The 14098-nt window shown below is 59.4% G+C and overlaps 1 protein-coding gene across 1 annotated transcript; it reads left to right on the top strand.

The window, feature by feature from the left end:
- The first annotated feature begins 9934 nt into the window (after positions 1 to 9934).
- LOC123283963 (ral guanine nucleotide dissociation stimulator-like) lies at positions 9935 to 12695 on the top strand. Its single transcript, XM_044766481.2, has 7 exons — positions 9935 to 10004; positions 10105 to 10158; positions 10577 to 10651; positions 11216 to 11248; positions 11614 to 11735; positions 11942 to 12045; positions 12370 to 12695. Exons 2-7 carry the CDS (start codon positions 10117 to 10119, stop codon positions 12525 to 12527), a joined length of 534 nt encoding a protein of 177 aa, XP_044622416.2. The 5' UTR covers positions 9935 to 10004; positions 10105 to 10116; the 3' UTR covers positions 12528 to 12695.
- Positions 12696 to 14098: the final 1403 nt, after the last annotated feature.

Below are 14098 nucleotides of genomic sequence, written 5' to 3'. Positions count from 1 at the left end.
CCACGTTGGATGGGACTGAATGCAGTTGTTTCCTTTCTTATCCCCCAATCGGTGAAATTGCTCCAATCCTGTTACTTTGAACTTGTAAACTAGCATCAATCAGGACCACTCCAGAGCCTCACCAGGGTCCAAGATCTCAGACCCTGGACACCTACCTGGCCCATATGCTGACTTGAGGGCCCCAGAACCTGCATCTTGAGCCCCCGCTGCAGTTTTAAGTGCCTTTTGATTGTGGCAAAGTATGCATAACCTAGACTTGGCCATTTGAACCATTTTTCCGTGGACAATTCAGTGGCATCAAATGCATTCACAATACTGTGCAACCATCACCGTGTTCATTTCCAAGACTTCTTTTCATCATCTCAAACAGAAACTCTGTCCCCATTAAACACTGCCTCCCCATGACCCTCAGCTCCAGCCCCTGTGAACTTCTATTCTTCCTTCCATCTCGATGAATTTGCCTGTGCTCGGCACGTCATGTAAGGGGAACCGTATCATAGGTGTCTTTCTGGGTTGCGTTTATTTCACTGAGCGTAAGGTTTGCGAGGTTCATCCATGTTGTACCATGTGTCAGAAGTTCATTTCTTTTTAGGGCTGAATCTTCTTCCTGGGAACTATTGCACAGAAACACCCAAATTACTTCTACCAATTTCCCCTGGCCCTGAAAATTAACACAGAGAACCTTTCAACACATTTCTTCTCCAGACTGGGAGGGCTCTGAGGAAAGGCCATTGTTACTGGAATAAGCAAGGGCAGGCTGGGAGTGGGGTCTCAGGGAAAGACGCCCTCAGGAGGTACCAGGGAATCCCCAAATGGATGGGAGGGTCTCAGCAGTAACTGAATTCAGGATGTGGTGGAGTCTCAGACTGGGTGCTAGTTCTCTGGCCGTGGGGTGAGGGGCTGGTGCTGCATGACAGGGAGAGAGGACGGCTCACCGTGTTCCTGGGACACCAGCCCCCCGGGAGAGAGGGAAGGCTAGTGTGCCTTCCCGATGGACTGGTGGTGGGAAAAACTCAGCCTGGAGGAGACAGCCGTGTGCCCGGGGTAACCAGAAGGAATTACGTCTCCTTCAGCCAAAGCAGACAGCCCCTCGTCCTGGGCTCGCTTTATCCAAATGGGAGCAAGAAGGAGGAAACAATTGAAGACGCTTCCAGATGTGAGATGTGTGGTGGCAGAGACTGTGCCTGGGAGATTCTGAAAGGCCTCACTGAAGTGACCTAGGCTGTGACCAGAAGGACAAGACTGAGCCACGCCTGCGTAGGTCCGGGAACAGGGAGTCAGGGGGAAAGGCGCTGTTGGTGCAGAGACTCTGGGGCAGAAGTGAGCGTGAGCAGAGGAGGTCAGAAAGCTGCCCAGGCGGCTGGAGGGAGCCTGAGAAGCAACAGGAGCTGCGGCAGGGGCGGCGGTTAATGGGGCCAGATCAGGGAACCCGGGAGTCTGCGTTCATTTGGGTTTCTCTCTCACAACACTGCTCCCAAAAGTTGCACCTCTGAAGTACGAATATTGAACTTCTCCCGGTTTCCGTGGTCTAGGCATTGGGCACGGCTTAGCTGGGAGCCTCTGCCTCCAGGTCTCCGCGAAGCAGGACCTTCAGTCTCAACTGAGGCTAGACTAGGGGAGGATTTGCTCCCAAGTCACTCACACGGGTGGTGTCAGGAGTCATTGGGACTGAGAGTCTGAGTTTCCGTGTGACTGTTGGCTGGGCGCTCCCTCAGATCTCGCCTCCCTTGGCCTCTACATAGGGCAACTGAAATCATCGCCACTTGCTATCTCATTTCCAGAAATGTGACAGAGAGAGAGCGCAAGAGATGGAAACAGAGGGGGAGATAAAGGGAGGGAACTCAGGAAAGCAAGCAAGAGGGAAGTGACAGAGTTTTGGTAATTAAAACTTGGATGTGACATTCCATCAGCTGGGCTGTATTCTATTGCTCAGAAACCAGTTACTCGGGATGTAGTGGTTCCACAAGGATGTGCACAGCAGGAGGGAGGGAGCGCTGGGAGCCTTGGTGGAGGCTGCCCACCACATAGGCCGACAATGAGGCGCTTGGGTCTGGTTCTAAGGCCAACAGGAGACTGGGAAAGGTTGAATGCTAGTGAATGACAATATCTGAATTTCCTCGAACTTCCAACCCTTGAAGGTGCAGACCTGACAATGAGCCCCCAAGGGGCAGTGACTTTTCCCAAATCACACGGCTGGCATCCAGGCCTGTTTGGAGAGGTATTCCCGACTGCATCCACCCCTTCTTGTAATTCTTCCACCTCTAAGTTCGGGGACCAGACCCAGGTGGCACCACCTCCCAGATATGGGAGGCGTTATCACATGTCCACCCGAAGACGTCCCTGGGAATGTGTTTCTAGCGCCATCCCATCGGGCAGGTTGGGAGACTGGGGAGGCCCTCAGAGGCACAGTGGCTTTTCCAGGACACAGAACTGCTAGGAAAAAGGCGATCCGAACTGGGCGCTCTCTCTTCAAAGCTGGGGCGCTGGTTCCGATCCCAAGGAGCTGTGGGGAGGGCTGTGATGGAACTTTCTGTACAGCTCGGGAGATGACACGGGCAAGGAGGGTGAGCGGTCAACAGCCCCGAGGGGGCTTTGGGTGGGTCTGATGGAGGGAAGGGCCCCCCATCCTGGAACCTTGGAGACATGACCTCACTTCCTTGGCGACCGACCCCAACAGAGCTTAGAACTCTGGTCACCAGGCAGCCATTTTGTACACATAGCCCATTTGACCAGAGACGCTCGACACAGGAGGATGTGTTCATGTATCCCCTCTTTGCGAGGCTCTGGCGCACAGAAAGCCAACAATGACAGTCTTTTCCATCGCTGTCGACATTGGCTGAGACCGCACCTCCAAGACCTCAGGCCATTCGGAAGAAGGAACCCTCAGGTAACACAAGGCAGCCCAGGGCGGGCCACTCCGGGTCAGGCCACAAGTGTGATCCCACCCTCCCACGCGGGCAGCCCCACACCCCTTGACCCTTATTGTGTGTGTGTGTTGGCGGGCATGGAGTGACGGAAGGCAGGGATGAGCGTGGAGCTACCCTGGACGGGAGCAGACGGTTAGGGCTTGGAAGCCTGGCGGTATGTCGTGTTCATATCCCAGGTGGTGGCTGGCAGGATGGAAGGTGAGTGCTGGGAGTCAAGCTGCCCTACCCGTAGGTGAATCCCAAGCCCGTGAGGTGTCATCTCATTCGCTCCCTGTCTGGAGGTCTATGCGGATGCCCCTCTGTCTGTGCTCGGTGTGTGGGAGAGTTTTCCCCCTGTGGGCAAGTGCAGGCAGGCCCCTGCTACCTGCCGCCGCGGCCACCGGACGCTGTCTTTGCAGAGCTCCACCCAGGAGATGGTCCAGGAGCTGGCGCATGGGTCCTACGGCTCCATCTCCCTGGACAGGGGGCAAGTGCAGCAGACCACCGACCTTGCCTGGGGCTGGACTGAGGGGAGAGTGAGTGACACCCGGGGCCCTGAGATCACCGGGGTGTGTCCACAATCCAGAGTCAAATCTGGAGCCCTCCCCTGGACCCGCCCAGGGCTTTCCCACTGGAGTGTCCCAAGGGCCCAGTCCCAAAGGAATCTGGACTTCCACGCCTCCTCACCAGCTACCTAGGAGGGTGGGAAGTCGCTCTTTCCTAACCCTAGGCGGAGTAGACAAAACACTGATGTTTGCGCTTCACACTCGGCCAGGGGCATCTTTGAAATTTGCCATTTTCTGAATCTGAAACCTCTGTAACGAGGGTCTCAAACCTCCCTTTCGTGTCAAAGAAAGAAAAACCAGCGTCCTTTCTTGTAGTCAGCCAGATCCTCACAGCGTCTCTGTCTCCCGACTGGGGAGGGCTGAGGTTCCCACCAGACATTTCCCGCCATGTCAGGAGCACATGAAGCCTCAGGTGGGGGAGCGGGGGAGTCCTGCAGCCCTGGCTTAGGGCGGTTCTCAGTTCCGACCCACAGGACCCTGAGCAGCCGCTTGGCAGCCCGAAGCTTCCATCCTCTCATCTCTAGAATGGGGATGTTTGTGTTGGATTCGCTGGTCAGTGCTCTTAATGCACGCTTTGGTGCGGGGCGGTCTGTCCTTGCCAAGCCAGCCAAGTGTCCTGAGGAACTCATCGTATAATCCTTCCCCCGCCCAAACTCAAATTGGACTTTTCAAGCCTGGAAACCGGTTGGCTGTGGGCAATCCTGTCCCTCCTCTGCACACATCCCTGAGGGGCTCACAGTTCCTGGGGGACCTCCAGACCTTGACTTCCTGGAGGTTCACGCTGGTGCTGGTGACTCTGTGTCCTTCCTCATCACACCCAGCGCGGAGAGTCACTCGGGCAGCGGAATGAGGCCTGCAGGATGCGGGCCCTCCAGGCAGGCCTGCTGGAGAGGCTGCCACCGTCCATAGGACCAGCCTTGGCGCCTCGAAACGTGGCCAACGTCACCACCATCATGTTCGACTGCGCGGCTGTCCTCACCTCCCACGGGGTCCTGGACCACCTACTTGCTACGTGAGTGCCCAGCCCCTCCTCAGCACAGTGGTGACTCTGCCCACTGCCAGCTGTGTGTCTTGGAAACGGCCCTCCATCTCTCTGAGCTTCGATTGCTCCTCTGCAAAGTGGAGTGGGAGAGGATAAACTTCATCGGGTTCTGGTGGGCACGAATGGGATGAGCCACGGCAGGTGCTTCCCTGGGGCCTGGCTCTACAGAAGGGGCTGAGAGACGTGCCGTGGTTGTTCCTGGTTATTCTTTCCCTGTCCCCGATGAAGAGCAGTCTGCTCCCCCATCGCTGGGATGGGGCCTTTCTGAGTTTGCAAAGGCACACGGAAAGCACTCTGGCAGGGAGTGTGGGATTCCATCCAGCTGGTCGTGGGGAGGGTCCTTGGAGTAGCCAAGGAGGGGTCTCCGGGGCCGCAGAGGGGCCCCCAGCCCACTCAGCTACCGGGGATGCTTCTGGTTGGAGTTCATTCGAGAACACTGTATATTAAGCACCTGTGACATGCTTTAGAGGAGCTTTAGAGACACTTGGCACAACGCAGTGAATGAAGCAGACACAGCCCCTGGACCCCCGCAGCAGCCTGAGACTCAGATAGTCACACACCATATCATCCACAGATCCTGTCCCCCGCCTGTCCCAGGGGATGCCCTCCTATGCTCCTTTACGACTGGAGGCCTCTTCCCACGTTCTCATGCACGATGGACCCCAGCGCCAACTAAAGACCTGAGTGTTCTTTGAGTGCCAGACGAGGGCCTCCTGTCTCCACAGAACAGGGCTGGGGGAGAACAAGAGGACAGAGGACTGTGGCTGGGGCGGGCCCGGCACAACTCTGATCTCACTCATCTTTTGATTCCTCTGGGAGGGCTGAGGTCTGATGGCTTCTACTGCAAGGGGATAGGAGTGAAAGAGAGCTGTGGGTGGGGTCCCAGAGCCCCTGGGAACCAGAGGGGAGGCTGGCTTGAGCTGTTCCCTGGCGACCCATCCCCACCACAGTCCCGTCTCCCTCCGCTTCCCCTTCTCCATATCCACCCCTTCTGACCACCACCAGCAGGCCCAGAAGAGAAGGGGTGTTAGCGAGCCGCTCACACATCGGCCTCAGTCCTCAGTCCACTTGCACAAGGGCGTGGAGGGCTGGGCTGGACTGTGTCCAGCCTCTTTGCGAGAAGAGTGGCAGTGGGAAGAAGAGACTCACACAAACCCCGTGTTCCACCTGCTGGATGAGCAGGCCTGCCACTGCCAGGATGGCCACACAGGAGTCAGCGCCGGGGTGGGATTCCCCCCTGGTGGAAAGGGGCAGGCACAGGGCCCAGACCCAAAGCAGGGTGCCTTGGGAGGACAGTGTGGAAGTGACGGCCAGGCCTCTGGCTCTGTGGCCCAACTGCTTCCGCCCAGTACCGCGTCTTCTATGGTGGGCACCTGGCTGGACCCAATGCAGGATTTCTGGGAGCCCACGCCCTTTCCCTCTTTCAGGATGCGGCTGGCCTCTCTGCGTGTCATCTGGCCTGGGTCGCACCTGGGAGGCCCTGCCTACCTTCCCCAGGTCCAGCTGCAACATCTGGGGCCCAGGAGGGCAGAGCTGGAAGGTGAGGGGACAGCAGTCTGGGAAGACTGTCTGCGGTGGGGTTCACGGGCGGGGGTTCCCTTCAAGACAGCGGAGTCTCTCCTGTCTTGTAAAGTCGGGTACGTAGGTGAAACTTTCTCTTTCTCCTGCTGCAGCGCCAGTTCCAGAGCTCCTGCCGGCTCTAGAGCCAGAGCAAGGGCCAGCTCCGGGGCCAGAGGCAGCTCCAGCTGTAGTTCCACCGTCCGCGCCGGAGCTGCAGGCAGCCTCACCACCAGCAGCCTCACCTCCAGCAGCCTCACCTCCATCGGCCTCTCCAGGGCCGGAGCGAGCGCCATCAGCTTCAGCCCCAGTGCCAGCTTCTGAGCTGGAGCAAGATGCGCCATTGACTTTTGGACGATCTCTGCCTCCAGCTGCCGAAGTCACCGCAGAAGCGAGCGCCGAGCTGAGAGAGGAGAGGCCTAAGCTGCTGGACTTCCCTCCGAAGCTGGTGGCCGAGCAGCTGACCCGGATGGATGCGGTGAGCAGCGGGGCTCTTGGGCTAGGTGGGGCCCGCCTTGGTGGGCCATCAGCTGCCCCAGACCTCCTGTTCCCTCAGCCGCAATCCAACGATGTGGGTGCAAGTCACAGCTCCCCCACTTACCCACCGGGTGACCTGGGCCACCTTCTGGCCCCCAAGTCCTTGCTGTCCCCACATGGACAGTAGAGAGCACACCAAGGGCGGGCACCTGCTGGGCAGAGTGGCTGTGCAGATGGATGAGGTCGAACAGAGAGGAAGCGGGGCAGAGAATAGCCCTCTGGTGGGGGAGGGAAGCTCACTGGAGTGCTGCCAAGTCCTGGGTCACTCACCCATCGGCCCAGGAGGCCTCAACAGCCTCCGGACTTATTAGACACCTAGTGCGTCCTTACCTACATGGAAGACAGGCAAACAAAGCCCATGGTTCTTGCTGCCTCGGGGGAACGTGCATCTGAAAGGGGAGTGGGACCAGGGGGTGATGAGAACGGGTGGAAGATGCCCCTTGAGATGGGCAGGTGTGAGCCGTGTTCTGGTGCTTGGGGGAAGCAAGACTGGGCTGCGAGCCAATGGGACTTCTCTTCCCCGCCCCTATTGGGTCCTCGGTCATCCTGCGCTGGGCGGCCTCAGCGGACACAGACAAAACCCAGAGACTCCCAGAAGCTTCAGGCCACCTCCTCAGGTTCCTGAGCTGCAGCTGACCAGTGCCTCCTGCCTGGGGCTGCGGGGGCCTGCAGACTCTGAGCTCGGGTGTGGCAGGGTCAGGTGACAGTCCCCATCCTCCCCAGGAGCTGTTCAAGAAGGTGGAGCCCCGCCACTGCCTGGGTTTTGTGTGGTGCCAGCGGCCCAATGGGAGCCAGGAGTACCTGGCTCCCACCGTTCGGGCCACTATCAACCAGTTTCTTCACGTGTCCGGCTGCGTCATCACGACGTGCCTTGGGGACCTCAGCATGACGGCCCAGGACAGGGCCAGAGTCGTCGAGCTGTGGATTCAGGTGGCCAAGGTCAGTAGTGGCAGGGCCCAGGGAGCCCCTCCCTGGAGTCAGGGGGACTGCCCCTTCTCCTCTCGCAGCTTTCAGCCTTGAAGTCGGTGGTCTGGGCCTCGGCAAAGTCCTAGGCCCCTTGCTGCCAAGGGCCTGCTGACCTTGAGTGCTGGTCCCAGTGGTGGGAAGCTCCCTTCCCGCCCTGGGTTGAGCTAAAATCTTCCTGCCCGCGAGCGTTACTCATCAGCTCCCAGGTGTGCCCTCCCTCGCTTCCCTGGGCATCTGCCTCATCCAGGACAGCAGAAGCCCATGAGGGGACACAAGCCAGAGGAAGCAGGGCTCCAGCCCGCCGTCGCAGCTCATTCCCTTCCCTTCCTCAGGAGTGCCGAGTCCTTGGCAATTATGCGTCCCTGCGTGCCATCGTGTCTGCTCTGCAGAGCCCCTCCATCAGCCGTCTGCAAAAGACATGGGGACGAGTTGCCAGGTGGGTAGGCCGTGCTCCATCCAAGCACCACCAGGGCGGACCAGACATCCCCCGTACGACTGCCATGGACCCCTCATTCAGCTAGGACCATCCGGGAGGCAGCGGACCCTAGGGATGGGGACTGGCCTCCTTTCTCGGGTCTCTGAGACTCTCTGAGACCCTAGGCAGTGGTTCTGCTTCAGGAGTCAGGTTCCCCCCTTGTCACATCCTGGATTGAGCCACACTGGAGATTTCCAAGGGTGTACTTCGCAGCAACGGAGCCCTCATCGGCAACCAACACTGTTAGAAACAGTGTGCTCAGTCGGAGTGGGAATGGAGGCCCCAGGTGACCGCAGGAGAGCCTCCACCCGAGTCCCACGGTGACCTCAGAGCTCCGAAGAACCCAGGGAAAACCCTCGTCCAGGCCCCAGGCCCTTGGAACCTTCCGGGTTCTCAACAAAAGGCATTTCGCCTTCAACCGCCCCGGGTTTTCTTTCCTCCTTTCCTCTCCCCTCAGGAAGAGCTCTCGAAAGTTGAAGAGGTTCATCAAAGACCAGTGGGTGAGCAGGAGGCAGCTGGTGAAGGTAAGACGGAGGCTGCACATCTGGAAGGAGGGGGAGCGAGAGGGGAGGGGACCCGGCAGGATGAGCTTTGGTTCTCCTGTCACGTGAAGTTGGTCAGGAAAAGATGGACAGGAAGAGGGATGTGCTAGCTCCATGGGCAGGTGGGGGCAGCTTGGGACAGGAGGCCAGGGGCATGGGATAGAATGGTGCGGGCTGGACTGTTCCAGGAGGCTGAGGACCTGGCAGAAGGTGCCGGTGTCTGGCTTCCATGCTGCTCCATCAGCTGCCCTGCATCTTCCTCCTGGCCACTGGCTGGAGCGAGTGGGCGGGCTTCCTTTCTTCCGAAGTCAGCCCAGTCTGTGCTCAGGAAGCCAGGGCCCCACTGCTCCTTCTGTCTTCACTGTGCCTCGCAAGAAGGGCACCCTGCCTGCCTGAGGGATGGGCACTGCCGGATCCCACGGGCCGGGGGCACTCAGGGGCTTCCCAGCCTTGGGACGGACACTGGACCTGGGACAGATCTGTGTCCCCTCGGTGACTCCCCACTCTGGCCCCTAAAGTGGGCGCTGCAGACAGTCCCAGTGGGATGCTCACCCAGGTCCTTGTTGGCGATGACATGTGCCCCGGAGGGCAAGGGCAAGTGCCCAGGGAACTGATGGCTTCTTCAGGGATCCTTCCTGCCCAGACGTCAGAAGTTTCCTCGTAAAACAGAAAGGAAATGCCACCCCGCAGTGCCCTGGTCGCCCCCTCCCCTGCTAGTCAGACGTGGCATTCGGGGTCCCCATCCTGAGCGGATGAAGAAAGAATTCTGTGCAGGGGAACTCCCTGAGGGGATCCTAGGGAGCTGAGGGCTTTAGCAAGGCCTTGGCCTCGGCCTGGGATCAGAGACTCCTGGGGGTTGGGGCTGGCAGAAGCCACTTGACCAGGCCTCCTGAGACACCTCATCTCCCTCCATCCATGGCTCGGCCCAGCTGGGGGCCCGAACACAGTCTGAGAGTCCCGAGGACAGCACTGTGGTCAGCGGCTGGGCAGAGGGTGGTGTGAAGGGCAGAGGAGACAGGGCCTGTGGCTGGGAGGGGGAGCAGCCTCTCCTCTGGGGCCCCCTGAGCAAGTCCCTGCCCCTGTGTGGGCCTTGGTCTCCTCATCTGGGAGCCAGAGGGAGATGAGCCATGGTGCAGGCCTCACAGTGGGTGACGAGGCTCAAGGGTGGGGAGGAATGTGGGGAGCTTGGACCTGGCTCCAAAGGCAGGCTTGAGCGGAGAGCAGTGATGACGGTCAGATGACGCTTGGGCCTCAGGAGACTGTGGGAGGCAGACAGAGTTCGTCAAACCTTCCAGACGAGGTAACAGGTTCAGGGAGGCCTGGGCGGGCCCAAGGTCACACAGGACTGAGTGTTGGAGCTGGGATGGCTCTGGAAGCAGAGCACCCTGGAGGTGGGAGCCGCAGGGGCACCAGGTGACTGGGGCCACATGTCCAGGGTCCCCGATCTGGGAGGGGTCTGGGAGGACACTTGGAGGGGAGCATCGGCTCACTGGCCCTGTCAACACCCTGGCAGGAGGCGACCTCTATGTTGACCAGCCTGGAGACGGGCCCCATAGGTGCCCAGAAGGTAAGGGTGCCTGTGGAGGAGGGGCCCAGGAGTCGCAGGAGAGGGGACTCCCCTTCCTAGCCGGAGGTCTCTACCAGCAGAGAGGGAGCCTTTCTCCTCCAGCCCTGCTCCTGGTGCCACAGACCTGAAATGCCTGCATTGGAAGTGACCAGGAGGAGGCCTGGAACGGATGGGCGCACAACGGATTTGGGACAGGGAGGGGCGGGGACCACGTACCCTGGGTTTTGCCAGAGCCGGCTGCTGGGAGGTGCCTGCAGGAGTTTGGGGTTCCTGGAGGAGAGAAGAGGAGGAAACTGGGGGGAGGCCGCCTAGGTGGGTAGCTTGGGCTGGGCAGGAGGCTGGGGTGAGGAGTGGAGGAGAGGTCTTTGACGGCTCCTGAGAGCGGGATCTCATCACCATCTCCACCCTGCTGGCACAGGGGCTCATCCCCTTCCTTGGCACATTCCTCAATTACCTGCTGCTGCTGGACACCAACATGGAGGATTACCTGGAGGTGAGTGAGCCTGGAGGTGGGGCTGGCGATCAGGATTCGGAGATTTGGGAGGAGAGACTTGCACTGAGGCCTGAGCTCACAACCCTTGGCAGAGTCCTCTCGTGAGGGCCTCACAGCCACCCCGGGAGCTGGGTGTCATGCCCATCTTAGTGATGAGTGAATATAGGATCCAGGTGAGCCGCCAGTCCAGGCTGCCTGACTGCGGAGCTGCTGGAGGGTGTGTCTGAGCTGGACTCAGCCTCTCCCTCAGGCCCCGCCCCTGCAGGGAGTGAAGCCAGGCCCCTCCAAGGCAGGAAGCACACGAGTGGCTGAGCATCCCTTCCTGCCTGAGGCCTCAGTCTGTCTGTCTGTCAGAGAGGGCTGTCTTAGAATGTCCCTGAGCCATAGCCCCGTGGCCTCCTTGCTCTGGAGCTCAGAGTCTTGCCCGGGACCCATTCCTGTTTCTGGTAGCGCCTGCTCCCTGGTCGACCCTGCTGGTAGTGCAACCTGAGAAAGGGTGGAGACGGGGGCTAGCTATGGGCTAAGGGGGCTGTTGCTCATGGACTTTGGCTCTCTGCCTTCCAGGGAAATGAGATCAATTATGAGAAAAGGAGTGAGGTGAGCAGCTGTGGCCTCCCCGTGCGGAGGGTGGGGCTGTGGCAATCAGAGACTCCTCCGGGGAAGACCTTCTCTGGCCCGATGCCTTGGGCCTTGCTTTTCTTGGGAGAGTTCGGCACCCAGAGCTGGGAAAGCCGTCCCACTGGTGCGTGGGGGAAGGGGCTGGCACCAAGGACACCTTCCTGCAGGAGGAGCTATTTCAAGCCAAGTGTGAGAACGAGCAAGTCCTGCACGGAATTGGAGGGAAGGAGGGTTCCCATGTGGGCCAAGACCCCAGACCAGCTCCTTGACCCTCTTCTCACCTGTCTGAGTCCCCAGCACGGTCCCCCACCCAGGCCCCGTCTGCATCATGCCCTTTCTCCCAGGAATTCAAAGTCACCCAGCAGATCTTCCTGCTCCAGGAGGCAGTCCATCTTTACCACATTGAGGCTGAGGAGCGATTTGGGGCCTGGTTCGAGGCCATGGAGCCCCTCAGCGAGGATGAGAGGTGAGGCGGGGCAGGAGTTGGTGAGGGCAAGGCGGACTCTCTCTGATGGCCAGCTCCAGGGAGCCCGTGCCCGTGGCTTCCGGGTCAGTCCCGGGGCTTGTCGCATGGTCACCCGTGGGGCCCTGGGACTCCAACTGCTGGCCGTCTCTGGGAGGGTCACCTGAGGTGTGGCTCCCGGTAGCTGAAAAGTCCACTCTGTCCTTTAGCTACAGCCTGTCCTGCCACCTGGAGCCCCCACAGGAGAGGGCCGGCAAGATGCGCCGGTTTTTCCTGCCCAGGAAGAACCGCGCATCTCTCAGCTCAGGGCTCGGTGAGTGTCCAGACAGGCAGGGACTGAAGCCAGGGGCTCCGGAAAGCTTCGGGCTAAGCACGGGCCTAGGGAGATGGACAGCCGGCACGGGGATCCCAGCTCCACTGCTGCCCAGGCCTGTGAGGGACAATTCCCTTGACCTTTGTGGGACTCAGCTTCCTCTTCTGTGAAATGGGTGAAGCGAAATGCCAGCTCCCATGTCAGGGACAATGGGGTAGTGTTGACTGAACACTCAGGACAAGGTTTGGAGCAGAATGCAGTGGGGCTGAGGTGTTGGGCTGGGATACTGGTGTGACCCCCCAGTCATCAGTGTCTTCTCTTCAGTCACCAGACCCCCGACGCAGAACCCAGCAACAGTGGCAGATCCCGGTCCTTCCAACAGCTCGAGTGCAGCCTGCTCTTCAGCGGCGGGGACACAGCTGGGAAACACGCGGGGCCCCAGGCCGGCTCCTCCCATGCTGATGGGGAGAAGAACATTCTAAGCCTTTTCCTGGGACCCCTGGAGCCCAAGAGGGAGGGGACGACCCCACCCCACAGGCCTGGCATCTCCACCCCAGCGCCTGTTTACCACTTGGGAAGGGGCCGTATTTCTTTCGTGTTAATAGTTAGTGCTAGTTTTGAATTTGATGTTAAAATCCTGTTTCTGTTCCAGCCTGCGAGTCACGGTCTGGTTCTTTCCCCTCCTGTGCTCGTGTCAAGGAGACACAGACTCTCGCGTTCCTCCTGGAATGAAGAAATCTTGCAGGGTCTCGGCTTATTGTATGTGAGAGAAGGGAGAAGGGCCAGGCCCCTCCCTGGATACTGAAGGACACCTCCGCGCCCCCCCTTACTCAGAGGATGGGTTCATTTCAGTGTGGTTCACGTGGGCCAGGAGCAGAGACAGCACCCAGAACTCCTGGCATTTAGAGGGTGGAGGTACTTTCACAGGCAGAGCAACAACCACTGGAATGCGGGTGTCTTTCAAATGGCACGGGCCAGCACCACGACCTGCCCCAGGACAGTGGCTGCTTTTCCACCCCTTTGGAGGAGAGGCCATGTTTTCGGCTTCTCTTGTGGAGGTTCCTCTTCACCAGATGTTAGGAACTTGTCGTTTTCTAATCAGGCTCTGGACAGCAGCAGCTCTAAGTGCAGAGAACGATGTAAAAGCTCAAAACGTGCATGTGGAGGGTCAAGGCCGGAGAAGGTCATGTGCAGATGGACTAAGGGCAGGCAGGACCCTCCCTCCCCCGGCCCCTCTGGGGGCTCCATGTTCACCCTTCACCTGGATGGAATCCTCTGGGATCCCGGTCCACGGCTCTGAATTCCTTTCCCTGCAAGTTTGGTATCCAGGGGGACAGATCTGTGATGCCGCTTTGAAGGCTGCATCTGGGCTTCCTTCTCGACGCATCACTGCTCCTTGTCCACCAGGATTCCCTGCCTCCGTGCACTTCCTTCTACAATTCTTGGAAGGGCAGAAATTCCCTCGAATGCCTCAGCCTCTCTGTCCCGTACCTCGTGGCCACTCCTCCCTGGCAGGGTCTGACGGATCACGGGTGGAGTCTGCCTTGCAAACATTAGATACCCTAATCCTGGCCAAAGAATGACCTATACTCTCCCTCGCTGCCCAGGGTGACATCTGGGCCCCTGTGGTTCTGAGGTGTGTGGTCTCAGGCAATGACCTGTTCACACACTCAGGCATGTTGTTTCTGACTCATCCTAACGGGGCAGGAGGACCTGAGCCCCTCGGTCCATGCAGCCCCTCGGAGGGCTGTGTTCTCTTGCCCAGCCTTATGCTCTGTTTATGGTGTGGGTGTGAATCTTTCCCGTTGGAAGCTTTCAGAGATGAGTCGTGAGAGGAGGGTGGTTGAGGGGTCCAGCAGGGAACGCAAGCAAACGGATGACGGGTAAACACAGCCTGACAAAATTAAAACACTTAAATGGTTCCAGTCTGGTGGTGAGCAGACACTGCTCCGAGCTCACTCCAAGAACCCACCCGGTGACCAGGAGCTAGAGGGTTACCACCTGGCATTTTGAACGCCCCCCCCCCCCCCCCGCCCCACCCCGGGAAAGCCCC

This window comes from Equus asinus, chromosome 12, assembly GCF_041296235.1.
Source record: "Equus asinus isolate D_3611 breed Donkey chromosome 12, EquAss-T2T_v2, whole genome shotgun sequence".
Lineage (NCBI taxonomy): Eukaryota > Metazoa > Chordata > Mammalia > Perissodactyla > Equidae > Equus > Equus asinus.
The sequence above is the reverse complement of the archived record's forward strand: the minus strand, read 5'-3'. Positions and strand labels throughout refer to the sequence as shown.